The sequence below is a fragment of the Aulonocara sp. 'chitande type north' Nkhata Bay genome, linkage group LG3 (assembly GCF_057382095.1).
Source record: "Aulonocara sp. 'chitande type north' Nkhata Bay isolate Kocher_YH1m ecotype deep benthic linkage group LG3, A_spYH_male_GT1.1, whole genome shotgun sequence".
Classification (NCBI taxonomy): domain Eukaryota; kingdom Metazoa; phylum Chordata; class Actinopteri; order Cichliformes; family Cichlidae; genus Aulonocara; species Aulonocara sp. 'chitande type north' Nkhata Bay.
Window position 1 is genome coordinate 45,136,588 of NC_141346.1, and position 26,796 is coordinate 45,163,383.

Here is a 26,796-nt window from a genome sequence, read left to right on the forward strand (position 1 = left end):
TACATCTACATAAAGCCATCTCAGCGGCGTAATCTATCAATATTTAACCAAAGAGCTGAACTGTAAAGGAATAAACACAACGTGAGCAGTTATTGCAATGATTGTGAAACGATGGTTGTTTGCTTTCTAATCTACGAGATGTTAGCGAGAATATTTCCTGGAAATGCCCTGCGCTGTCCTATCAAAGGAAAACCTTTAAGTAATTGATATTGATTTAGTCACGGCAAAGTATTTATGAGGAGAAAAGCATCAATTATTACTTAAAATCACAAAGAGGGAGAAAAAAAACACGCAGACCTGAGGACATAAGAAAAAGCTTCTAGAGGAAAAAAAGTCAATATGCTCAGCAGCGGTAGGATCATTACTTATTTAACATATCTGCCAACATGAATATTGCCAGGTTGGTAGTCTTGAATAAGTTACATGAGGACCTGCGCTGCAAGCAAGAGAATCTGCAGGGGTTAGACAGCTTGTTTTTAGGCTGTGTCGGGATTGTTCTGACTGGAAACGTGTTATTCCCGGAGTTTGGCACTCCATCAAACGGCTGATCACTTTAGTGTGTCATCTGCCAGTCAATATAGCTCTCTGCCTCTATTGCTAACTGTGCCTTTTGTCCTGACACCTGTCATTACATCAGTGCTTTTTCCAGTCCTCTCTCATTTTTCCCTTGTCAAGACTGCAACACACCCCCTTTTCTCCTCTCATCTCACCGGGGCAACTATTTCCCCCACCGGGGACATTTTAGCATTTTCAGTGCAATTAAACGTTAGCCTTTCTGCCTGCTGGCCGTCTCTTCCAGGTGCTCCTGTGAGGTCAGTGCGCTGAGAGCTAATGGCCACCCCTTAGTCTGGGTCTGACCAGCTGTTCCTGCCACACAGTGCACACGCAGATGCCACCTCCTGCAATCGCAACGCTTGAAAGACAGGGCATATGTGTGGCGCATAGCTCGGTAGCTCTGTTCAATAGGCTGTTAGATGTCTCCGGGGGGGAAAAAAGTGACTACAAATTGGAAGATTTTTCTGCATTTAAGAAAAATATGAAGTTCGTGCTTGTAAGATGAAAGGGCTTGCAGTAGATTTTCCGTAGAAGGAGACACCACTGTCATCTGCAGATAACAGCCGAACAGACTGATACAGCAACTCACGGGGATTGAAATAGAGGACAGAGAAGCCTGATCGTCTCCCAGCCCAAATAAAATCATATGAAGCATTCCTATCCAGTACGGAATAACCTAAATGTGCTTTGGATGTATTGTTAATAGTTTTAATCATTTAAAAATACCAAAAATGTAGCTATGTTTCTAGATAATAATCCATAGTTTATAGGATAAGAGACTATACAAATATGTGCAGGAAGTAGATGAGTGTCATGCTATGTGTTGCCATATTGGCATTTGTAGGTTTATATATGTGGTTTGTAATAAAGTAGAGCTGCTATGAGTGAATCATTGACAACAGTAGCGTCTTTCTCCTGGTGACTGTTTCACCTTCTTGTGTTCATGACGGTGCCGGCTGGATTTAACAGGTGAGAGCTTTTCTACTCTAACTAAGCACTCAACACATTTTAACTGGAAAGTCTCAATCACCTACACATATACAGTGCTTTTTACTTTTAAGGGAACAGTATTGTGTTTTGTATATATTCATTTTGTTTTCTTTGTTCTTTTTAAACGTACTTTACTAAGTTTATAGTGCAGTAAAAATCAATGTAGCATGACCGATGTGTACTTTGATTACACAGACATTATCTGAGAGTAGGTAATGGATAATAGGCATTGATTTGTAAGTAACGGCACATGAATAATTGAAGCTTATTATATAATATTATACTCCAATATAGTTGTAACTAACTAAGCAGCTCATTCTCTTTCTCTTTCTTTAAAGACATAAACACATTTTGGGGTCAACTTGAATATAAAAAGGAAGATGTAAAATGTAAAACTAAGGTCAGAGGTCAAATGTTACGTGATGTATGGATGCAAACTGTAAAGTGATATTTAGAATCCCCATATATCATCCCCTATATGTCTACTTGTTGTCAATACAGAGAATAAGAGATGTGGTTTAAAAGATCTCTATATAGCATTATTATCACTGATCTGTGACCTTCAGCTCAATCTATTGATCTTAAAGGAGAGGTCAGAGGTCATATGTGATATGATATCTTACATTTTTATACACTTTCTATATCTATCTATCTATCTATCTATCTATCTATCTCTATAGCTATATCTATATCTCTATATCTATCTATATCTATCAATATATATCTATCAATATATATATAATATACTTTCTATATTTTGACAATGCACAGCACACTATAAAGAACATAGTTGCTCAGTTATATATGGATTTTGTCAGTTTTCAACCAATAAATCATTAGGTTGACCTTGGAGACTTTGGTGGATAAATGCCAAATTTTAATGGATTATTAACATGACCCCACCACTACAATTCACCACATCAGAATTAACTTAAAACCTTTCCAGATGCCATGTTTTTAGGCAGACTGCAGTGTTATCCTGCAGGTGTAACTTGGCACTAATGGTTCCAAGCATATACAGTACATGTGGTGTCTAATACTGACCATGATTACTATTATAATAACACATAATGAGCAGGAGTTCTGCTTCACAATGATAGGAAGAGCCAACATTAAAGGGGCAAAACTCGATGTCACTATTTTGACTTTCCCGACACCACCTGCTTAAACCCCAAAAGTCAGAAGGATTGAGAGGCCTCTCTTTCACAGCCAGTATTTATGCTGAAAATCAAGATCAAACAAGCTTTTGCCCTTCAGGCTTCTGTCCTCCCTGAGCACGCCTTAGGACACTTGCAGGCGCATTTAGACGACAAGACAAAATATCTTAATTCCATGCTATGATTTTAAAAGCTATGTTTCCTGATGGCGAACAGGGTTTTCCTGCAGAGAAAAAAATGATACCCACCAAAAAGGTTCTGAAGTCCATAACTAGGACTGTCATTTTATTTTAGGTTGCTTTAAAATTCTCTTGCAAGCTGGAAATACACTTTTAAGTACCGTATTTTCCGCACTATAAGGCACACTTAAAATCCTTTCATTTTCTCAAAAATCGGCAGTGCGCCTTATAATCTGGTGAGCCTTATCTATGAATTCTGGCTGTGTTTACTGACCTTGAACCAATTTTATGCGGTACACGGCGCTCAAAAATCTGTCAAAAAATGTTTTAGTGGGACTTTGCTAAGCTACAAAGCCGCACCGCTTGATGGATTGTCTGAGTGTTATGGCCTCCCGGCTCATAGTAATCTGGGTCCAAAACTCCGTCCGCGTCAGGTCCCAAACGAACACTGTAACTTCTTTCATCTTTAATAAAATGATCAGTGTTGCTGCTTTACCAGGTGTAACAATTAAATTTAACATCCAGGCATCCATGAAAACAGAATTTATTCAATTTAACGGAGTTAGAAGTTAGCAGGAAGTTAGCTCGCTGGTTTCGCTAGTTACCTAAACATAATATAGCATGTTCTGACCGAGAGATTTCTGGAAAAAAATAAAACGTGCAGCTCTGCTATCACTTCCAACATGAATGAAGACAGAAAACTACACAATAGTGACGTTTGTAGGGTTACTGAAGTTGGGCTAGATGGTATATAATGCTGTGCTAGTGATCGCTAGCGACACAGTTATGTTAGCATACCAAAGCATAACACAGTGAACCTGGAGAATGAACGCTAACTTTTTTCCACTTGATTAAAGTTCCTGATGTTTTTTTGACAAATGCAATCGCATGGAAAATTGCTGTAAAGGGACCAAACTTCAGTAGCGGAGAACAACTGAGATAATCCAGCCACAATATGAGGTTAGTCATTCATGTAAGATACCTTTATTAATCCCACACGTGGGAAATTTGTTTTGTTACAGCAGAAAGTGGACAGTGCAAAGTTACATACTAAAAATTAGAACATATACTGTTGTTCCAGTGTTTATAGAGCAGCTACCAGAGAATTCAACATTAATGAATGAATGGTACAGAAGTGGAGGAAGCAAGAGGAATGAGCTGAGTAAAGTTTGACTTATCTGACTGTTTTGTTTCATGTAATGCACTTTATAATCCGGTGCGCCTTATGTATGAAAACAGACTTGTTTGTCGACAGTGCGCCTTATAATCCCGCGCGCCTCATGGTCCGAAAAATACGGTAGTGTACCTATAAATGACCAACAATAATGCAGAGGTTTCCGTTAAATTATATCCCCCAAAAAAGCCAAAGAGTCGGGACTATTTCCACCTGTCTTTGTATTCATATTCTATGATGTGATGTTTTTTTTTTCCTCTTCAAACTCAGTGGTTCTCATTCTGAGTCGTAACCACCTGCTCCGGCTGTGACACAGCTGCTGTAACAACCTGAAAAGGAAAAATTATTTCTGTCACAAGTAACAAATGTGTCATTTTAAAAGGGCCAAAGGCCAATAATGTTAGGAAACTACCTTTAAGAGGCAGCGGCCTTTCACCAGATGGGATGCGGTGAAGTCATGCAGCTGTGAGTCACTCCAACCCGCTTCATCACTCAGTCATGCAGACTTTCCACTGGTGCTCTGAGAATATCCTCCACTAACAGCAATATATGCATCCCTATACCCAGCACTAATATTCACAGAGTGTCTCTAACATGTAGATTTTATTTAAATCTCTGGAAACCTTATTTCATAAATACAGACATAAATACATCTGATAATGAAAGGGGTTATAACATGATATGAGCAGACAGCTTCACTCAGCAATATAACGTGATTAGAGATGGCAGTGACAAATGCATATAGCTCTTTGTCTAATGCGATATATCAGGTTAAGATATATCAGTTGAATATTCTGTGGGCTACAGGGAGCATCGGATTACATAGGTTAGGTATTCTCCAGGGCTGTGTACTCCTTTTTTCTTTCTCTTTTTTGATAACAGAACTTTGCTTTATTACAAAACAGCAGCCTGAAAGAACAAGAAAATCTGTTCTTTACACCAGGTTTAGCCACAGTCAAATAATTGCTTGGAGCCTCAAGTCAACCCCTCAACTTACCTGGCAAATTTAATCAATTTGAGTTGCACCCTGGAGATGGGCTCAATTCTGCACAACAGTGAGACAGCGCTGTCGAAGCACCACGAATGCCCGTGATACACACACGCGTGCGCGCACACAAACACAGTCTTGCACATGCTGTTGTATTATCTTCTGAGCATGCATTACTCATATTTTATGCATTTCATGAAAGGAAGAACCTGAAGCAGACACACACACTGGGTGCACAGATCCATACAGGTACAGCACACACATACACCAAATATGTCAGTCATAAGTGAACTACCCCCCTGCATCAATAAAACAGCACTTATTTCTTACAAGCAGTACAAATAGTGCTGTGTTGCTGCATTTCAGCAGAGACTCAAATAAGCTTGAATAAATCTTATTGATGCGCGCTCTCATATCAGACACAGAGAGGCCTCTTTTGACTTTCAGCAGCACAACGAGAGCCACTCTCACTCTGTCACCATGGATCTGGATTTTCTCTTCGCCGGCTACAGCAAAATAGATGTGGTTAAACTAGAACTAAAGGCTGCCAATTATTCAAAGAGATATATCGATGGGAAAATACTCAGAGGACTGTAAGTGCAAGTCTCAAGACAATCAGTAAATGTCAAATCCCCACAGCAAAATCAGGACCGTGACAATGACGGGGTTATTTTGATAAATCAAGAGAAGATTGTTTGTGCATCACAGATTGTTCACTTTTGCGTAAAGAGGCCGATCAGCTTCTGTTTGCAGAGAAGAGGGATTACCTGAGATAACAGCCACTTTAATAATTAAAAAACTTGAACATGAGCATGAAAAACCCCCCAACATCTGACAAATCTCCCTACATAATGCATAACGTCAGTACATGATTTGCAGAGACACCTTTTTACTTCACAAACTGAAACAACCTTCAATTCCCTTTCGCTGTTACGTAAGAACAGCTACCGCACCAACTCTTCCTCATATCGCCGCAGAAGTCACCATCAACAATTAATTGAGAAGGGGACATTACAGAGCTGTTAACAAAACCTCAGCGCTGGCCTTTATTGTTGCTATTTCACTGTTCCTTTGAGTGTACTTTTACACTTACAAAGGAGTTGTAATTGGCCATTACGCAGACACACTGCATATTCCAGATCCATTTAGCTGTACATACCCAACACAAAGAAATAGCACAGCAAATGCAAAACAGCCATTAGCATGCTAACAGAGATGTTACTGCCTACCACGTAAGGAAGAGGCGATGTTTCTGCTAATTTGCACCGACACTAGCATGCAATCCCACTTAACGGTGTAACTTTTTTCCCAGGGACTAGAGGCTTCTTATTAAAATCTCATTTTGTGCAGTTTTCTCCAAAGAAAAGACATTTAATGAAACAGCGCTGCACGGTCTCTAATGAGCGTGCGGCTGTAGGAAGTTACACTAAAGCTCTCGTTCTCGAGGATTTTATGGAAGAAACATGTTTGGAGTTTTATTAAAGATAGCATCACCTAGTAGTGATTTTCTCTGAGCTGTCATTTGTGCTGGGGGCTGTGTTACATTAAAAAATAACAAGTAACGTAATCTAGAACCATCCAACTGAATTAAATGCATTAAAACAGAATAACGCACTGCAGCTTTATAAATTATACATTTATGCACTTACGTAGACAGCAATTACACTATGGGCGCAAAGTACTACACGCTCACCATGGACCAAATGCAGAGAGATAATTAATTCCTTCTGTTTCCTTTATCTAAATTATGTCTCTGTGTCTGTATTAAAATCAAGAAAGATGTTTTATTCAAGAAATGTATTCGTTATTTTCAAATTAACTATCGAATTCACATTTTTATACCCACAATCAGTCAGAAATTCATTATTCAACCACTAAAACTAATGTCAGGAATGAAGGTAAATAGCTGTGATTTGGCATTTTAATTTTAAAAATATTAATACGCTTTACTAATTTCTTCTGCTTTTTTCTAAAACTTCAAATTTCACAAATTACAGTAATTATATTTGGGCTTAAAACGTCATTTTGAGTAAGCGCGTGCATACTGGTGGATCAAGAAATATAAAAAGGATTTTGGTAATCACCTTACATTGGGCGGTGGCCTAATAATAAATTTGTTTACCACTGTATATAATTGCACCTATATGGATTCACTCATATTTATACATACACATATTTTTATATTTATAGAATTAGTCCAAAACTTTAAACTTTTACAATTGTGGTACTTTTATCCAGCTAAAACATGTTTATCCCCATGTGGTTAAAGCTACCATCCTTTAAATATATAAAAATAGATTCAGGTGCGCTTAAGCAGGTGCAAATGATTAAAAAAAGAGTCTGTTAGTCTTAAAGGATCCACCCATAAATCAAGATCAGACACATGGTCTGGCCAGGTCTTCTTTTAAACATCCAGGTGTTGGGTTATCCATAACGGTCGCCGTCCTGCTGTGAGAAAAACACACAAAGTTTTCGGACTGTTGCCAGGTAGACTATGACAGTTCAAATAACTTTAATCCACCTGCTAATCCGAGAATGCTTCAACAAGCAATAGAAACTAAATGATGTACTGCCACTTCTTTCCACAGTTAATGAGAAAATACATGAGCCAAGTTGCAAAAACATGACCTACTTGGGAGACAAGAAAAACAAGGCAACAACCTGGTAAAGAGCCGCACTGTGACACCACTGCTTCGACGCGTCCAGACATTCATTTTCTTAGCCGTGCGGCTGGAACCTATCCCAGCTGACACTGGGTAAGATGCGAGGCGAGCTTTGAACAGTTCTTGAGCTAACACAGAGAGTCAGACAATTTTCGCTTACATCCACAGCCGTGGCCAGTTTAGAATAACCAGTTAACCCAGGAATCATCATCGTCTTTGGGATGTGTGAGGGCGAGGGAGCACCAGGAGGAGACTCACACAGGGACAAGGAGAAAAAGCAAACAACACAGACACACAACACAAAGCCTTCTAGCTGTGAGAGCGAACAACTGAGCTACAGGAGAGGAAATCCGTTAAGTGACTCAGGAACAATTTCTTTAAAAGTCAATAAACCTAGATGGAAAATTCTGCCATGCAAATGAATAACATAACATAAAATAGAGGAGAAGGATGCTTCTGCCAGCCTCGTGGCATGATCTCATTTGGGATAGACTGTCCTGCCATCTGATCAATCTCTCCTTCACACACACACAAACGCACACAGCATGTGGAGAGGAACTAACAACAGACAGATGAAGTGAAATAATGTTAATGGAGCTGGCAACAACAAGCGCTACGTTACGGTAAGTGCAGTAAAAGCTTTCAAACAAGTGCTACACCGAGCACAACGACAGCAAGGGTGAACAAGCAAGAAGGAGAGACGGAGAGAGCGTCATCGCCGTCAGAGCTTTTCAGTCATGAAGACAGAATCAGTGTGTGGATTTTTAAAAATGCCGTTGGGATCGCTCGAGTTTAAATGCCTCCAAACTGCTGTCGGTTTGCTTTTTAAGCTTCTTCTATGCTACATTAGCTCTCTAACTTCAAACTATAAAAAGTAAGCTGAACTGACTGGATCAGTCCACAGAGCGGCTCGTTGTCAACAACATCTGGACCTGGATGGTCGAAATATGGGATCAGTCCATTCTCAGTCTGTGATGATGTATTAGTGCTTATAGTTTTGAAGCAACACGTGCTACCATAAAGTTAATGTCTTTGGGAACTATTGTTTATTTCAGCAAGGCAATGGTGAACCACATTCTGCACACTACTCTACCTTCGGTCTACTAAAAACATACGCTGCAGTATGAAACAATAACAGGGTGCCTGCTTACAGAAAATATCCCGTGAATTTTGTTGGGGCATGTTTCATGTTGCATCATTTATAGAATATATTCATCAGTTTCTACATTAGCTATTTGCATTTTGCAGTTGTATATCTGTTTCACTCGCATTTTGCAGAGGAGCCCATCCACACAGTCACCTGCTGACGCATGCTGAAGGTGGGCGAGGTGCAGATTTTTAAAGCTGAGTGAAGATACCACACTTTCTTCCAATGTGGCTACTTGGAGTAACTCCTTAATAAGGAGCACACTGCTGCAAGGTACGCATATCTGGCTGTCAAGACAACTACGAACCATGTTACCGTGTTTATACACTACTCAGTATGGATGAGGTATGAGAAACAATGGTGCACTAGCCATAGCACTTCTAGCTATGTAGGAAAATCTCTACAAATTTCTACAGTTCGCTTTTTTCGATCAAAATAAATCACCAAGCTGTCAACAAACCACTGCTTTCAGATGATTTCTGTTGATTTGGCAAAAACTGAAGAATTGAGCTGGATGGTTTTAAGTTGGTCCAAGTTTACTTAAACTGGGGAGTGTAACTTTTTGTGTTTTTTCGATATATATTTCTCACCCAGCTTGAACTTGGCTGTTCTTCAGTTGCAGACGACTTTAACTTCAACTACAAACTCACTACAAACAACTACAACTGCAGCCAAATCCATAACAGCACAGGAGAATTTGAGCACAAATGCTGACAATATGGCTGCCATGCTTGTCTTCCCTTTCTAAATATTACAAAAAATAAATAAATAAACAAACTGGCTCAGATCTCCCCGAAAAAAGTGCTAGTGACACCATCTGTCCTCTGTGGGAAGTTAAGACTGCCATATGTTCATTTTTAAGATGTCATATATTTGCGCCTGGTGCCAAAGCGCCACCCAGGCAATAACATAAGCTTCCACATGGGAGAAGCTGGTCTGGATTTTCATTCCCATTAAGAAAACATCGTCACGTCGGGGCAGGGAGTACGCGGCTTCTAAACGGACTGAGAAAAGCTGGTTTGATTAGCTATGGCTGTGACCGGCCTCTGACACATGCCTTCCTAATCAAACCCAGTTCAGCTCTGATGCCAACTGTGCCACAGGTGCCTTTTCCTGGATCTGCACAATTGGTCACATCCTGTGCACAGCTGACTGCACTGTGCAATTCAAAAAAAAATTTCCCACCTGCACCGACATTTCCACTACAGGAAGTACTGGTTCTTACCTTCTGTAGTTCTGCACTGTGTGACTCATCAGATGTACAGCAGTTATTTAAATGATGCATGTGTACTGCATTTTTATGCCAAATATCAAAATCCCTACAGAACAAAAAGAAAACTCAATTTGACTGGTCAGACATCCTGTGCACATACTGATCGAGCTCAACTCTCAGCTCTTTCTCATTTTTCAAACACTACACAGCCACGCAGTATGTCCGCGGCAGCAAAATTACAGCAAATCAATCGCAGTGTCCCGTGATGCTGCACATTATGCGCCACTGCCTTGTGAATATTCTCCATTTCCCAGCTACCATGACCGCCTACTGTGCTGTCGAGCTAAAATGCAGATAAATGATTAGGACAAAAGTCCTGTGTGACAGCTTTGCTTTATAAAGGAGCTTGCTGCAGCACTTACCTGAACTGTTGCCCGTAATGGAAATTGACGTCTTGTTAGCCATCTGTCTAGGTGAGAGTAAACCGAGGGTCATATTGGTGGAATTGGAGTCAGGCTGCTTTCCACACAGAAACATATTGATACTGCCAATCAGGTCGCCTTGGAAATTCAGTGAACTAGCAGCCTTAAAGGCCGTGGAGTTCTGCAACCTGGCCACCTGGAAATATCAAAGTAAGGACGAATCATTTTTAAGCAAAAGAAACACAAAAAACAACCAGTCATTTCACGTGTACGTGTTACAAGCACTAACCTCCTCAATCAGCAGTAAAGCATTTGCAGTGGTTTTTCCTATCAGCGTCGCCGCGTCTGCTGCATTCAGGTTCAAAGCTGCTGGAAGCTTAAAAAGGACCAAACAAAACAATAAATATAAATATGTGCTGGGAATAATATTGAGCACTACTTTTTTAAAAAGTGTACTTTTAGAAGTCCTCCAACTATCGTGGGCATGATTTCTACACCCCGACTCTTAAGTGAAATCCACATTTTAGCTAAAAACACTAATTCAGAATCAACCCTTTTAATTTAAGTGCCGTTATATTGGGAACACGCGCCATTTCTTTCCATTTTGACATGTAAGTTGAATCCGAGCATCACCATCCTAGCTCAAGCTAGTAAAAGTTACATTAAAATGACAAGTGCTACTGTGCGTTTCAGTGACATTATGAAGGTGTCCAGTGTGAGCCTAATTAGAAGAGTTAAATGGCATGCCCTTTCAACCACTGCCATTTTCATGCATCAAGGCGCAACGCTGCGGCTGAGTTTCTAAATAAAACTCAAATGCTAAAAAAGAAGTGGTCTGAAGCTCACCGTCAGCAGCAGCCTGCCTACTCATCGATTTTCGAGTGCTTCGCCGAGGATCACTTTTACTGTTAGTGACTGAGTGGAGGACGAGGCACGGAGACGAGACAGAGACTGTTTTATGGCAAAAACGTCTGAAAATCCCCCTCTCAGTGATGGTAGAGTGAGAGGGAGAGATTACAACAGTGTCACATTAAGGTGAGCCATAGCAACAAAACAGATTTGTCAAGCTCTCTGTCTTTCTGAAGTCTCAGATGGTGAGTTGACTCTAAAAACAAGAGGCTCCAGCCCTACCCCAGTGACCCTGAATTGGATAAGGGTAAGAAAATACATGGATAGATGGTCCATCCAACCATCCATCGGAGAAACCACACGTAGTCGGATTGAATCAAAACACCAAGGCAAAAATGAGGAATGCTTTTCATTCACTGTCGTTCACGCACATTACATCCTGATATTATTTCCAAAAAAATCCACCCTCAACCTTGTAAAAAGAAAACATCCAAATTACCCCTGGGCAATCACTACCTCAGTGATAAACTCTGACTTCTTCACTCGTTCTTTCCCTTATGTTACTGTTGTTATCGCAATCAATCAGCAACGTCGAGCCTTAAGTGCGAAGGCCCGATGCTCTTTCCCATCCATCTGCTTGAGGCGCTAAAGAGCTTTTCCACCGTATCTTGTCCGGCCTCTTCTTTTCTCTGCGTCTGAAAGTGCCTGTGGGCTTAAATTGTTCAAATGCTCTCTCTTGTGAACTTCCTGCCTTATCACTTATTTATTGGATTTGCTGTCCCATATACAGCATTTTCTCTCAAAGATAAAGTCAAAGAAAAGTGCACACTTTCATCACCTCAAAAGGGAACAGAAAGATTTAATAGAATTCAAGTAAACATTGTTTCAAACAAAGTCTCATCTGATCACATGTGTTCCAGTGAAATTGCTGGAAAACGCAACAGTTTTCAAAGACAGTGGCGAACGGAGAAGTAATCCTAACATAATGAGGAACTTACTGAGTCACTACTTAGCATGTAAAACTAATATATTTCATAATGAAAAAGTAGCTCATTGTCTAAGTTCATAGCTAAATCTAAAATAATCATTATCATCATTATTAATCATAATAATCATCACCTTATGAGTCATTAATCTACTGGCTGGATCTCAAACAAATAATCTACTATTATTCATTGTAGTCCAGTTTAGAGGTTATTAGGGATGTGCTTATGAGTGACATGTTAATTACTAGATTGTGCTTTTGTAACTAACTATTAAAGATTACATGTACCAATTTCACCAGTTAGCTCTGCCTCAGAACGTAAGGCATGAAACTACATTTGGCCTTGAAGGACTTATTAGCGAGATTTACATTTTCTTCATCTTTCAAAGTCAGTCGGAGAAACCTAACATTTAACTTTTAAATTAACCCAGCTGGCTGACACAGAATATATTTGTCTTTATTTCAATTTCACAGTAATTAAAGTAAACTCAAATAAGACATACAGAAAGAATATCCATAAATATTATCTTGTCCTTCAACGTTTGCTTTTTATTACTTAGGTCTCAATTTAGGGCGAGTATTGAGTTCAACTCCCACACGGAAAATGCAAAAGGAAGAATGGGAAATTCTGGCATTTCATTTTTGCTTAGGCATGAACTTCACAACATCACAGCCAATAATTAATGACCATAACCATCAATTACACCAACACAGGCGGACAGGATAGCCTCGTGGATTAGAAAGATTAACTCAGCGGTGGGGGGTTAGGCAAACCTTTCTTTCCCACCCTCTACAAATAAACTGTAGAGTTTGTAAAACAGCAGCTTGGTGCATAAATGTCTAACTTTACTTGAGAAGTTGCTAATAATAAATATGTAACATAAGGTCAAGTATTTTATATTCATTTTATTTTGCTACGGCTATACGCAACTGATCTTCAGTATGAGTGACGTCTGGCTCTAACTGACAATGTCAGCATGATGTCCCAGTGGGTGGGCATTAAATTAAACTTGGATGTAACCTGTTAGCCATAACAACATCTGGACATACTAAAAGGAAAAAAACTAGCTACACCAATCAATAGCTATGCAGCCTAGAAGGTGATACCATGGCAATCTCCAGTTGCTAAAGAACAATGTGTATTCCCTGGTGAGTGGGCATTGACTGCTAGGGGTGCAGATTACTGTGGTCACTCATAGTGCGCATGGACAACACCAACTTCTTCCAGTTGTATTGAAACTTGATAAAGTGTGACACAAACCAGGAACTGAGTCCTACAAAGCTGTGCCTTCCTGCAGCAAACATGCTGTTTGTGGTTGAAACTATCACATTTGTATCCGTTTTCATTTGGTAACACACTTGTTTGACTGCTGCTCAGAGAGCAGCTAGTGTGTGACTGTAGACAAGTTGATGTCGACCATGCGAAATACAGGCGGCTGCTAGCAACCAAAGCAATCCGGTCGTTAAGTCTGACGTCTATGGCATTATTGAGAGTTAAGAACTGTCTAAAGTCTTTCATCTTTAATAAAATGATCAGCGTTCTGCTCTACCAGGTGTAACAATTGAGTTTAACATCCAGGCATCCATGAAAACGGAATTTATGACATTTAACGGAGTTAGAAGTTAGCAGGACGTTAGCTCGCTAGCTTCTATCTAAATACAATATAGCATGTCCTGACTGCGGGTTTTGGAAACAAATTAAAACGTACAGCTCTGTTATCACTTCCAGCATAAATGAAGACAGAAAACTAAACAGCAGTGACGTTTGTAGGGTTACTGAAGTTTGGCTAGCTGGTATATAATGATGTGCTACGTGACCGCTAGCGACACAGCTATGTTAGCATAATATAAACAAGCTAACTTTTTTTCCACTCGATAAAAGTTAATGTGAGTGTTCTCGGTGGTCAGGAACAAATGTAATCGCATGGCAGGATGCTGTAAAAGGACCAAACTTCAGCCAGGAGAACAACTGAGATAATCCATCCACAATACGAGGTTAGTCATTCATATACTGCTGCATGGGCTGGGCTGTAGTTACATCCTAAGGTTTTAAAAACTGAGCTTAAATAAATGATTAGCGGTAATAAAAGCCGAGGGAGGTCAACAGTGATCACTGATTGTTTTAGGAGCTTTTTGAGATTAAATAGAAGAAAATACATAACATTAAACATGTTAACAACAACACAAAAGCCATATTAAACGCAGACTACTTTAGGCCCGGAAGTAGGATTTGTCACGTCATCACTTAACGACCGGATTGCAAAGAGTGCCGGAGTGCATTTTTTATGACCAGTAACACGCAGGAATACACGTTTATCCCTAGCAACATGTGGCTGTCAGGTCTGTGTGACTGGGGCAAACAATGATCCATTGGAGTAATTAGTCTTTAAAAGGGACAAGTATTCTGAGAATGAAGGGCTACAATATTCTCCCGTTGATGTGGTGCATCATGAGTGTTTGTGTTACATCAAAAATAAACAGCAAAAAGTTCTTAAATGCCAATTTTGACTGTTTGACACTGTTCCTGTCCCAAAATACTTGTTTATAAATGTAACGTATTTATAACAGATGCAGGATCAGACATGTATTAACATTTCCTTATATAAGGTGAGCACACAGAGGTCAAAATACATCATCCGAAATTGTGTTTCAAGTGCACCAGCAGTGGCTGACACATTACAAAAGCTTCATTTTAAATTTTTAATGGCACCTTCATTAGACCAGACAGCATAATTTGTAAGAATGCTAGATGTAGGTGACCTTGCAAAGAAGGAATTAGGGCTTTTTAAATGCCCAATCAGTGTAAATACTTTTCCAACAATGCACTATCCCTTCAGTTGTTGTTAATTGGGTCCAACTTACTATGCAAAAACTTCTTCAAGTCCCATCAAACAGAAATTTTAAAAGTTGTGAGACCTGTGGGGGGACAGCTCACCTCAGAGAGCACTTTCCTTGCATCCAGGTTTTGCAGGAGTACTTGCTGGGTGTTAATCAGCTGCTGTGGAGTCAGGGAGCAGCTGACATTCTGAAAAGCCTTCTTTTCAGCTTGGCTTCTAAATTGGACATACTGTTCCAGATCTGTCCCCTCACACAGGATGCTCCTCAGGCTGTCTGGCCTCAGGATGCCCATCATCTGAAAAATAAACAACAGCCTCGGCAAAAGTTGGCAAACAGAAGAACTTTGGATCTGACCATATTTTATTTAATTATGTGTAGTATCCTTTGGGTTGCTGTGCAAGCAGATGGTATGCTAAATCGCTTTTCGGAACAGGAGCTAAAATACTGCTTTGATTTTAAATGTGTTTTTAAATCCACAGATATTTATACAAAAAAAGCAGAACTTCGTGCACCACAGTGGCAAAAGCAAAAAGTGTGATAGACACAAACAATAGCAAGCACACGTAAACTTCTGTAAGATCTTTATCTTCCTGTCCACACTGTATTCAGGTGCTACCGGAGCCCACTTCATCTTTTTTGATAAGACTTGCTATCAGACGAAGAACATTTGCAGACAACTGTGATTTCTACTGCAGCCGGCTTTAAATTACATTTTGTCAAACAAAAACTTGAGAACACTTTGATTACGATGTCAGAAGGAGCGCCACCTGCTGTTTCACCCTCATCTTTCCGAGTGCAGCGCTTGCAGCGCATTTGCTGTTTTGAACTTTTTTAGTAAAATCTAAATTCCTCTATTTACACAAAAAAGCTGTTGTCCCATATTCCTAATTAGCTGGGATTCTTAACACACTACCACCGTGCTGGTAGCGATACTTACTGGATTGATCTGAATCCGGGCATTCATGAGGCTTTCAGCCACCGCTGTTGGCACCGATAAATCTTGTTTCAGATGTGTGGAGAAAGTTTCATTGTCTCGTAGAATATTCCTCAGGATGACTGGATGAGTTTAAAGAGAAATATAGAGTTAGTGTTACTTTTTTAAAAAGCTGCTGTTTTATATGCATCAACATTTGATTGGCTCCTTTTTGACACAAGCCTTGTTTTGATAGCTTTGGCTATGAGTCCTCCTCGCTCACCATCTGCACTGCAGATATTCTGCAGCCAACAGGCTGTATGTCTCTGCCTCCGTTCTGTGTTTGGTTTCTATACTACTCTAAACAAATGGGAATGCATGCAGAAATCTGTGCGCCGAGTGTGCCATTTGCCCTAATGGACACCAATGCCAAACATGAAGGAGAGCCAAACCTAACAGGGTAGCAGCCCTTTCACCACGGAAGGTCAGTCCACACAAAGCACCAGAGGATTTATTCTGTTGTTGAAAGGACAAGGTTAAAGCTTAAGTCTCTGTCTTCAAAATCACTGCAGTGCAGCCAGTGAGGAAAATGTTACACTACAACATTAAATCTATAAAAATAAGAAAACCTCCTGTGTATCTCTATGTGTGCAGGTCTCAGAACAAAGTGGAAAAGCAGGAGCGAAGACTCTGATTTGGTTTTGTTATGCCTGTTGCTTTGAGTGGCATTACAGCCTGATAAATTTCAGTTTAAATGAGATGACAGTTGCAATTAAATCCTTCACTGGCACAAGTAGGGGGTGAACACTTGAGCTGCACGAGTGTGTGAGGGGAGACAATTTGTTGCTAAACATGTACCAGATTGTTAACCAGCCATTTTCTCCTGATTAGCAGCCAACAGATAGCATTTAAAAAAGAGGACGTTTCTAAACCAGTCCTCGCTGCACGCTGACAGTCACCGTAGCAGGGATCCTGCTAACAACACCATACTATTCAGCATGCACTCTCTGCTTGCTGGGCCTCCAACATTTGCGACTGACGCGGAGGGCCGGGGGTGGAGGGGGGGTGAGGGAGGGGGACATAATGTAATTAAATGATCACTTTTGTATTTGTACTACAGGCAAGTCAGTCAATTATCTGGATGGGAGAGGAAAGGGAGGAAGTCACTTGTGCCGGGCCATTCAGGGTTCAATTAGTATGAATGTTTGGTGAAAATAACTGGAAATAATTACACACTTTGATACACGAAGCTAACCTTATACAAGGCCTCGCGTCTCCCGCTGAGCACATATTATTATGCTCCCCCATCACTACAGGGGCATCAGGAGGGACTGACAGGGTTAGATTACGAGGAAGCAGAACATGCTCCGCGCTCTTCCCGAACACCGTTGGCTTTCTGATTGAGGAGACCACCGGAGTGTTTTTAATCAACCCGTGGCTTAAAAAAAGAAAGAAACAAAGAGGAGGACAACACAATCACCTTTGCTAGCGTAGTGTTTTGATAGTACTCCATTCCCCATTCTTGTTAGTGACCTTTTGTGCTCCCGCCTCAGACAGCGAGTCCCATTAATTACACCCCGGCTTAGATCTCTGATGGATTTAATCTTGTATATTACAAGCCAGCGACCCCTAAATGCAAATGGCCCACGAGCCGTTTGTTGAACAGCAGAAACCTCGCTCCCCCCTCACCCGCCCACCCCCGCTTTGCCTTTTTGCAAATTAGGTGCTGTATGAAAATCTGAATATCATCAGGCTAAATGAGCCTAATGCAAAGCAGCAACTTATCAAGACAAACGATCTGTCAGTCTGGATGGCAAATTGCATCATAAATAATCACACGCCATTGTTTTTGAGGGATAAAGGGGAATAACAAATCCTCCAACTTGTCATCCTCATGAAGGGGATACTTTTCTTGATGGAGAGTACTTAACAAAGGCAAAGCAGAGTGATTGTTGCTGATGCTGATTATTTATTATATCAATTATATTTTGAAGCATTAGTCAGTACCAGCAAAACTCTGATGCCTAAAAAGAAAAATGCACCCCTTGACCTTGTCGCTCGTCACCAGTTTCTGCAGTATTTCCTGATAATGGCTTCAAAATAGGTTTTTGATATAGCTCATCAAGATTTCAATAATCAAATGACCATTAGCGGTACCACTGAACTTACCATTAGCGGAGTTAGGCTGTGACAAAATTGAAGCCCACTGGTCAACACCATTTGCTAGCAGCTGGGCCCTGCTGAGAATAGATTTATCCACTAGGGAAGTCTGCAGCTCTATCAACATCCCAGAAATTCTGGTGAATTGAAAAGAGAAAAAACAAACATTTACTCTAAATGTTCTTAAAAATATCAATATCAACAGTTTCTAATCTAAGCGCAGTGCATCACGCTAAGAGACATGAAGAATGCACATCATTTTTTGACATCTACGTGGTAGTGTCTTGTGAAATTGTCCCCCAGGATGAGACGGTAAAACTGCGACATATGCTAGTATGCTAACGTGTGCAAATTCAAAATGTGGGACATTTACGGAGTGATTGAATTATCTAAAAATAGTTGCTGTGCAGAAAACTGTCCAGAGGTGCACGAGAAGATGATCTTGAACAGAATATCAGCCAAATCAGCTGAGCTTTAGATTTTTAGTGGCCCATTCCCAAAACTTCGTAATCATGCCTCGTTTATAAATTCCTAAAAGACAGAAAAAGAACATCCCAGTACATACATGGAGTTGTCGAAGTTATTGACTTGGCCTGGTGTCTCTCCTGGAGTTGGATAAGGCAAACAGGGATTTTCAAGGTTGCACACCATACCCTGAATCCAGGGAATCACACCAGCTGATGGCATGGCTTTATTAGGGTAGTGACCTTTGAAAGGAATAGAGATGAATACTTATTAATCTTACCGTGTTCATGACATTTCTTTTTTCTTGTCCAAAATCTGCAAAAAGTTGACGAGTTAAAAGTTGTTAATGGATTCACAAAACAAAATGTATTATTGCAACTAGGCTTGTACTTACATTGGCCTTTGTAAATTGGTTGCGTAGTGGTCCGCACCCCCACCAGTATGAAGAAGAGAAACAGAGGCCACAGTATTTCAATGACCAGTCGCACCTACACAAAGGAAAAGGTATTTTCATTTGATTAATTTGCTGTGAATGATAGCGTGTCTAAATCTACTGATTTCTTTGCTTGCTTAGCAAGTATATTAGCTTACCTATAGCAGGTTAGCTTAGCTTAGCAAGTATATTAACTTAACTATAGCAGGTTAGCTTAGCTTAGCAAGTATATTAGCTTACCTATAGCAGGTTAGCTTAGCTTAGCAAGTATATTAGCTTACCTATAGCAGGTTAGCTTAGCTTAGCAAGTATATTAACTTACCTATAGCAGGTTAGCTTAGCTTAGCAAGTATATTAGCTTACCTATAGCAGGTTAGCTTAGCTTAGCAAGACAATAAAGCTTAAAATACAAACTTTTTTTTACCCCTGGTTTGGTATGGATTAAATTAATGAGATACCAGCTTATTTTATTACCTCTGGACAGAATCAAGGTAGCTGTTAAATATTAGGTCTCTCTCCTCCAAGTCTCTGTTAGTACATGACTTAATAATTGATCAACAAATCAATTTACTCTGCATTACATAAACCTGGTTGCAGCAGGATGATTATGTTAGTTTAAATGAATCAACACCCCCGAGTGGTTCTAACTACCAGAAATCTCAAAGCACAGGCCGAGGGGGGCGTTTGTGGCAGCAATTTTTCACACCAGCCTATTAATTAAGGAAAGACCAAGACATACTTTTAATTCATTTGAAAGCCTGATGCTTAGCCTCGTCCACCCCAGCTGTGAAACTCAGAAACCAGCCTTACTTGTTATCATCTATCGTCCACCTGGGCTTTACACAGAGTTTCTGTCTGATTTCTCAGACTTTTTATCTGATTTAGTGCTCAGCTCAGATAAAATAATTATTGTGGGTGATTTTAACATCCATGTAGATGCTAAAAATGACAGCCTCAACATGGCATTTAATCTGTTATTAGACTCAATTCGCTTCTCTCAAACTGTAAAAGAACCCACCCACCACTTTAATCACACTCTAGATCTTGTTTTAACATATGGCATAGAAACTGAACATTTAACAGTGTTTCCTGAAAACCCTCTCCTGTCTGATCATTTCCTGATAACATTTACATTTACAGTAATTGATTACACAGCAGTGGAGAGTAGACTTTATCACACTAGATGTCTTTCTGAAAGCGCTGTAACTAAGTTTAAGAATATAATCCACCCACTGTTATCATCTTCAATGCCCTGTACCAACATAGAGCAGAGCAGCTATCTGAACGCTACCCCAACAGAGGTCGATTATCTTGTTAATAATTTCACCTCCTCACTACGTACGACTCTGGATACTGTAGCTCCTGTGAAAACTAAGGTCTCAAATCAGAAGTACCTGACTCCGTGGTATAATTCTAAAACACGTACCCTAAAGCAGATGACTCGTAAGCTGGAGAGGAAATGGCGTGTCACAAGTTTAGAAGATCATCATTTAGCCTGGAGAAATAGTTTGCTGCTTTATAAGAAAGCCCTCCGCAAAGCCAGAACATCTTACTATTCATCACTGATTGAAGAAAATAAGAACAACCCCAGGTTTCTCTTCAGCACTGTAGCCAGGCTGACAAAAAGTCAGAGCTCTTTTGAGCCAACCATCCCTTTAACGTTAACTAGTAATGACTTCATGAACTTCTTCACAAATAAAATTTTTATCATTAGAGAAAAAATTACCAGTAATCATCCCACAGATGTAATATTATCTACAGCTACTCTTAGTACCATTGATGTTAAGTTAGACTCTTTTTCTCTAATTGATCTTTCTGAGTTAACTTCAATAATTACTTCCTCCAAACCATCAACGTGTCTTTTAGACCCCATTCCTGCAAAACTGCTCAAAGAAGTCCTGCCATTAATTAATTCTTCGATCTTGAATATGATCAACCTATCTCTAATAATCGGCTATGTACCACAGGCCTTCAAGCTGGCTGTAGTTAAACCTTTACTCAAAAAGCCATCTCTAGACCCAGCAGTCTTAGCTAATTATAGGTCAATCTCCAACCTTCCTTTCATATCAAAAATCCTTGAAAGAGTAGTTGTCAAACAGCTAACTGATCATCTGCAGAGGAATGGTTTATTTGAAGAGTTTCAGTCAGGTTTCAGAGCTCATCACAGCACAGAAACAGCTTTAGTGAAGGTTACAAATGATCTTCTTATGGCCTCTGACAGTGGACTCATCTCTGTGCTTGTCCTGCTAGACCTCAGTGCAGCATTCGATACTGTCGACCATAATATCCTATTAGAGCGATTAGAACACGCTGTAGGTATTACAGGTACTGCACTGCAGTGGTTTGTATCATATCTATCTAATAGACTCCAATTTGTGCATGTAAATGGAGAGTCCTCTTCACACACTGAGGTTAATTATGGAGTTCCACAGGGTTCAGTGCTAGGACCAATTCTGTTTACATTATACATGCTTCCCTTAGGCAGTATCATTAGAAGACATAGCATACATTTTCTTTTTTTTGACACTGTAATTTTTATTGATAGTTTTGTCACAGTTTAAACATAGACATGTATTGCCATAGCATACATTTTCACTGCTATGCAGATGACACCCATCTCTATCTGTCCATGAAGCCAGATAACACACACCAATTAGTTAAACTGCAGGAATGTCTTAAAGACATAAAGACGAGGATGGCCGCTAACTTTCTGCTTCTTAATTCAGATAAAACTGAGGTTATTGTACTCGGCCCTGAAAAGCTTAGAAATATGGTATCTAAGCAGATTCTTACTCTGGATGGCATTACCTTGGCCTCCAGTAACACTGTGAGGAACCTTGGAGTCATTTTTGACCAGGACATGTCCTTCAATGCACATATTAAACAAATATGTAAGACTGCTTTCTTCCATTTGCGCAACATCTCTAAAATTAGAAATATCCTGTCTCAGAATGATGCTGAAAAACTAGTTCATGCATTTATTACTTCCAGGCTGGACTACTGTAATTCATTATTATCAGGATGTCCTAAAAACTCACTGAAAAGCCTTCAGCTAATCCAAATGCTGCAGCAAGAGTACTGACAGGGACTAGAAAGAGAGAGCATATTTCTCCTCTTTTGGCTTCCCTTCATTGGCTTCCTGTTAAATCCAGAATTGAATTCAAAATCCTGCTCCTCACATACAAGGTCTTAAATAATCAGGCTCCATCTTATCTTAATGACCTTGTAGTACCATATCACCCTATCAGAGCACTTCGCTCTCGCTCTGCAGGCCTACTTGTTGTTCCTAGAGTATTTAAAAGTAGAATGGGAGGGAGAGCCTTCAGTTTTCAGGCCCCTCTTCTGTGGAACCAGCTTCCAGTTTGGATTCGGGAGACAGACACTATCTCTACTTTTAAGATTAGGCTTAAAACTTTCCTTTTTGCTAAAGCATATAGTTAGGGCTGGACCAGGTGACCCTGAATCCTCCCTTAGTTATGCTGCAATAGACGTAGGCTGCCGGGGATTCCCATGATGCATTGAGTTTTTCCTTTCCAGTCACCTTTCTCACTCACTATGTGTTAATAGACCTCTCTGCATTGAATCATATCTGATATAAACCTCTGTCTCTCTTCCACAGCATGTCTTTTATCCTGTCTTCCTTCTCTCACCCCAACCGGTCGCAGCAGATGGCCACGCCCCTCCCTGAGCCTGGTTCTGCCGGAGGTTTCTTCCTGTTAAAAGGGAGTTTTTCCTTCCCACTGTCGCCAAAGTGCTTGCTCATAGGGGGTCATATGAATGTTGGGTTTTTCTCTGTATCTATGAAGCACCTTGAGGTGACTTTTGTTGTGATTTGGTGCTATATAAATAAAATTGAATTGAAAATTGAATTTAATTGTTTCTCTATTTCCAATCTATATGTCAAGCTTAGCTAATTGGAGTTTGAGCTGTAGACTAAGGGCACCAGCTGTCTAACTCAATCATAAAAACACCCTAATGCCAGTGACTAGCAGCAGGTGTTGGCGGTGTTCTGCAGAAAAAACACTGGTTATATTAATTAAAACTTCAAAGCTACCGAGTTGTTTACAATTTGAAATTATTATTCAAAGACGTACATGTCTATTGCTATATATACATATATTTTCTGCAAAGCCAATAATGCTGATTTCTGAGTCAAGAACCATTAAAGATTGACAGAAAATAACTTCATGCCCTGAATAGGTGAGACTTTTCATCTCCCAGTATATTTACAATGTAGATACTAAGCATAAGATTGAGAGAGGAGTCTCTGCTTGTGACTCCCCAAGCTGAAGCTATCACTCACTCCTTATCATCGCCTTGCCCACTCAATCCTCTCCTGGATGAAGAATGTCAACCACTTTCTTACTTTAATACAACCACTTTATGCCTGCTAGCAGGAAAGTGCCCCATGTGACACGACAGCTTTTCATTTTAACTTAGTATAATACATACACCAGTCGGCCACAACTTTAAACCATCATGGCCTAATGTTTTTCAGCAGAAAACTGACTGCACTGAACTGCATTGCCTCTGCTAGCAGCCACTCGCCAACCCCTCCCTGCTTAAAAAACATGCCTGCTTCCATTGCTCTCCATTGTAGCTACTATCAGAAGTGCACAGGGACATGCATATGTGTCTGTGTTTTCTGACATGGCTCCATCATAGCCAGCTTTAAGGTTTGTGCTATAGTAGCTGCACAGCACAGCCTTTGCTCCCTACATGCATCAATAAACCCTCATGGGTTTGCTGGTTGTTCATTGCACCTCTTTTTGTACGCACTAACCAGAGAGCCAAGAAGCTGTTTTAGTGTTTTACAGATGATTCAACCACCTGTTTCTGCTTCTAACGCATAAACTTCAAGAACAAGCCTACTCACTTGCTACCTAATGCAGCCCACCCTTTCACAGGTGCCACTGGAACAAAATAATGAGTGTCATTCATTTCACTTCTCAGTGGTTTTAATATCGTGTCTGATCAGTACCTAGTCTTTTTTTATTATAGTTATTACAGGTTCAAGCTTACACCTTTACCAAACTCACCTACACGGTATCTCTTACAGTGCTGTCAATGTGAACGTTTCTTTACGTGTCAAGTGAGGGTAACACACGCTCTAACACAAAGCCTGCTATGAAGTGGTTTCAGCAGAGTTATATGCTTCTCCACAAATAATTACACAGCATATATAAAAATCGAACTGTTAAAACTTCAGCTCATTCTTCCTTGACTTGTAAGTGCCAACTTCCTGCCAGCTGGGGTTTGCATGGCCCTTGTTACATTCATCACTCACCAACTCCCAATCTTCATGCACTCCCAGCGTTTCTGTTAAAGTAACCAGCTTAGAGCAAACGGCTGGAGAGCCTCAGTCAGCAAACTCCCCCCTATTAGCGCTTCTGCAAAATGTTCGGACTTTGTATTTGACAGCACATCCAGATAATAAGTGAAGACATCCGTTATTATCTTCATGATTAAAGCGCAGAGCAGGCAGAGGTGAAGAAAATGCAATAATATATATTGCTTGCTTTGCCGTGGCACCATGGAGACCTTATAAGTGAGTCTGAGCACATTTCATTTAGTTCACTTGGCATTTAGGGATATAGTGAATCTTCAGTTGTAGAATTTGTCAATGAATAAAACTGCAGAAAATCACGTTGCATATATTTCAAAGAAACTAGATAGAATTTAAAATGTAGACCTTTAATTCCTTCTAGTCTATGTGCCAGTGAGGATGTAGCTCTGCTGAGAGGGTGAATTATCATAATGTATGCCAAAGAAAAGGCCGGGAGAGGGAACACAGATCATGGGGGACTTTCTCAATGTCTGGCTCCCCAGGCATTTGCCATCGGACACTAGAGTCTTTGTGAATAGATAATCTTCTCCTATGAAATTATGTGGAATGCTGGACCATAAAATCAGTTTCATGCCTGTTATAAAATCTTAAAATGCTTGGTGAGGCATTCATATAATTGGTCATTAACCTCCACAAGCCCTCCAGAAGCACCATTGTCCTTGCTAACTCCCACTGGTTTTGTCTAATAACAATATTTCATGTTGACATTGGCCAAATATCCTACATCCCATGCACAAAACCGCTGCTGTCCTCTTACATATTATTGAGGAAAAGTAGTTGCATATTTCTCCCTGTTACAAAAAGAGCCCACACTGTTCTTTCTGCTGGTTTGTAAAATTAACAAGGGAGGAACGTTTCCCAGAAATAAAGTTGTAAAATTGCAAATGACTTTGCCTTGAGTTATTCCAAGAAAGTACGAACTTTGATGAAATGTCTGAAGATGTCGTTTGTTCTGCTCAGGTAACAGGCACACCGCTGCGCTCGAACCCCCAACAAAACAAGTGGGCGGATGCGACTGCGAGGGTATAAATCAAACACATTGCAGCTTTCTACAGCAGCAATATCTGCCTCTAACAAGGCTTACAAGATTCCTTGACAACCGGTCGAGGCCCTTGGAATGCCGCTGCAACTGTTATCTTCCCGCAGCATGTGAACTGCTGGTCAGTGCGGGTGATACGGCAGGCAATTATGTCCGCCCACGTACGCGAGCAAGGGACAATTGTTTGAAAAAGTTTTCTGAATGAAATACATTTACTAGGCTCGCATTCATATGAAAAGAATTCTGATATTGTTTCTTATAAATCTAAAGCTTTATTATTTTTACTTAAATTAGAAATGCTTCAAGAGGAGTGTGCACAATTTTCAAGAAAAATTCAGCTGCTAACTCTTGAAATGGATAAAGTGTCTTGTGTGGTAAGTGCCAAAACAAAACAGATATATAAGATGAGCCAGATAGGGGTAGGAAACAGCATTTGCGTCCTCCTCGTCCCTTTCAAACAGGAAATGGTCAATATTTTGTTGTTCGTCTTCGACTTGGCATTTATGTGGGGGTTTTTTTTAATGTGTATGAGCACTTGTTACATAAATGTTTGAAATAAAGATTTGATTGATTGACTGAGTTGTTTCAATGAGAGAAGATCCTGTAACTTTACAGTTTAAGTCCTGTAACAGTTAAAGTTTAAGTTTCATAACTTTTTTTAATTTGAAAAGAATATTTAGCATTTAAGAAAAGTAGATTTTGCTTTGTTATAGTGGCAAATTCTTATTGGCATGACACACTTGGAAAATAATTGGAAATTGGAATTGGTCTCTATAGTGTCTCTATAGTGACATTACAGCTGGCCACACTTGTTGTTATCATAACTTGATAACAAGCTTGAAGTGCTGACTTAACATAAGAAGCAAAAGCAGGTGAAATCAGACGAGGTGTAATTGCTGAAAACATCTGATGTTAAGTTGAGTCCCTTTATGAGCACTTAAAGTGCTGAAAATGCTCATGAATGCACAACACCTAAAAAACCTAACAGCTTAAGGTGAAGCGGTGGACGTGTCTGTCAGTGAAGGAATGAAAACAGCAAAAATGTCAGCTGAACTGTAGTCAGTGATAGTAGTTCCCTTCTGTACTTAAATCCGAGGGCAGCAGAGATATGAGAAAGAAAATTTGGCGTATTGCTTGAAAAGTGAAAATGAATAACCTTTAATTGTGTGGTCATGTTTTCGTAAACTGTAATGACACTACTCTTTATGGGTAACAGTGGTCAGGTCGTTCGTTGGAGAACAGAAAGAAAATTTGCCCTTCAAACAAAGTGTTTAACATT

At 40.0% G+C, this 26,796-nt stretch overlaps 1 protein-coding gene across 2 annotated transcripts in view; it reads right to left on the reverse strand.

Moving 5' to 3' along the window:
- Nucleotides 1–26,796, reverse strand: part of LOC147335857 (phospholipid-transporting ATPase ABCA1) — a 187,524-nt gene that overhangs the window by 150,482 nt on the left and 10,246 nt on the right. For both annotated transcript variants that reach the window (XM_086282904.1, XM_086282910.1), the window contains exons 3-9: nucleotides 19,093–19,186; nucleotides 18,799–18,940; nucleotides 18,243–18,370; nucleotides 16,098–16,216; nucleotides 15,258–15,455; nucleotides 10,778–10,864; nucleotides 10,489–10,684 (exon numbers count right to left, since the gene is read on the reverse strand). In XM_086282904.1, the coding sequence (XP_086139030.1) occupies nucleotides 10,489–10,684; nucleotides 10,778–10,864; nucleotides 15,258–15,455; nucleotides 16,098–16,216; nucleotides 18,243–18,370; nucleotides 18,799–18,940; nucleotides 19,093–19,186 (964 nt within the window). The remainder of the gene's footprint in view (nucleotides 1–10,488; nucleotides 10,685–10,777; nucleotides 10,865–15,257; nucleotides 15,456–16,097; nucleotides 16,217–18,242; nucleotides 18,371–18,798; nucleotides 18,941–19,092; nucleotides 19,187–26,796) is intronic.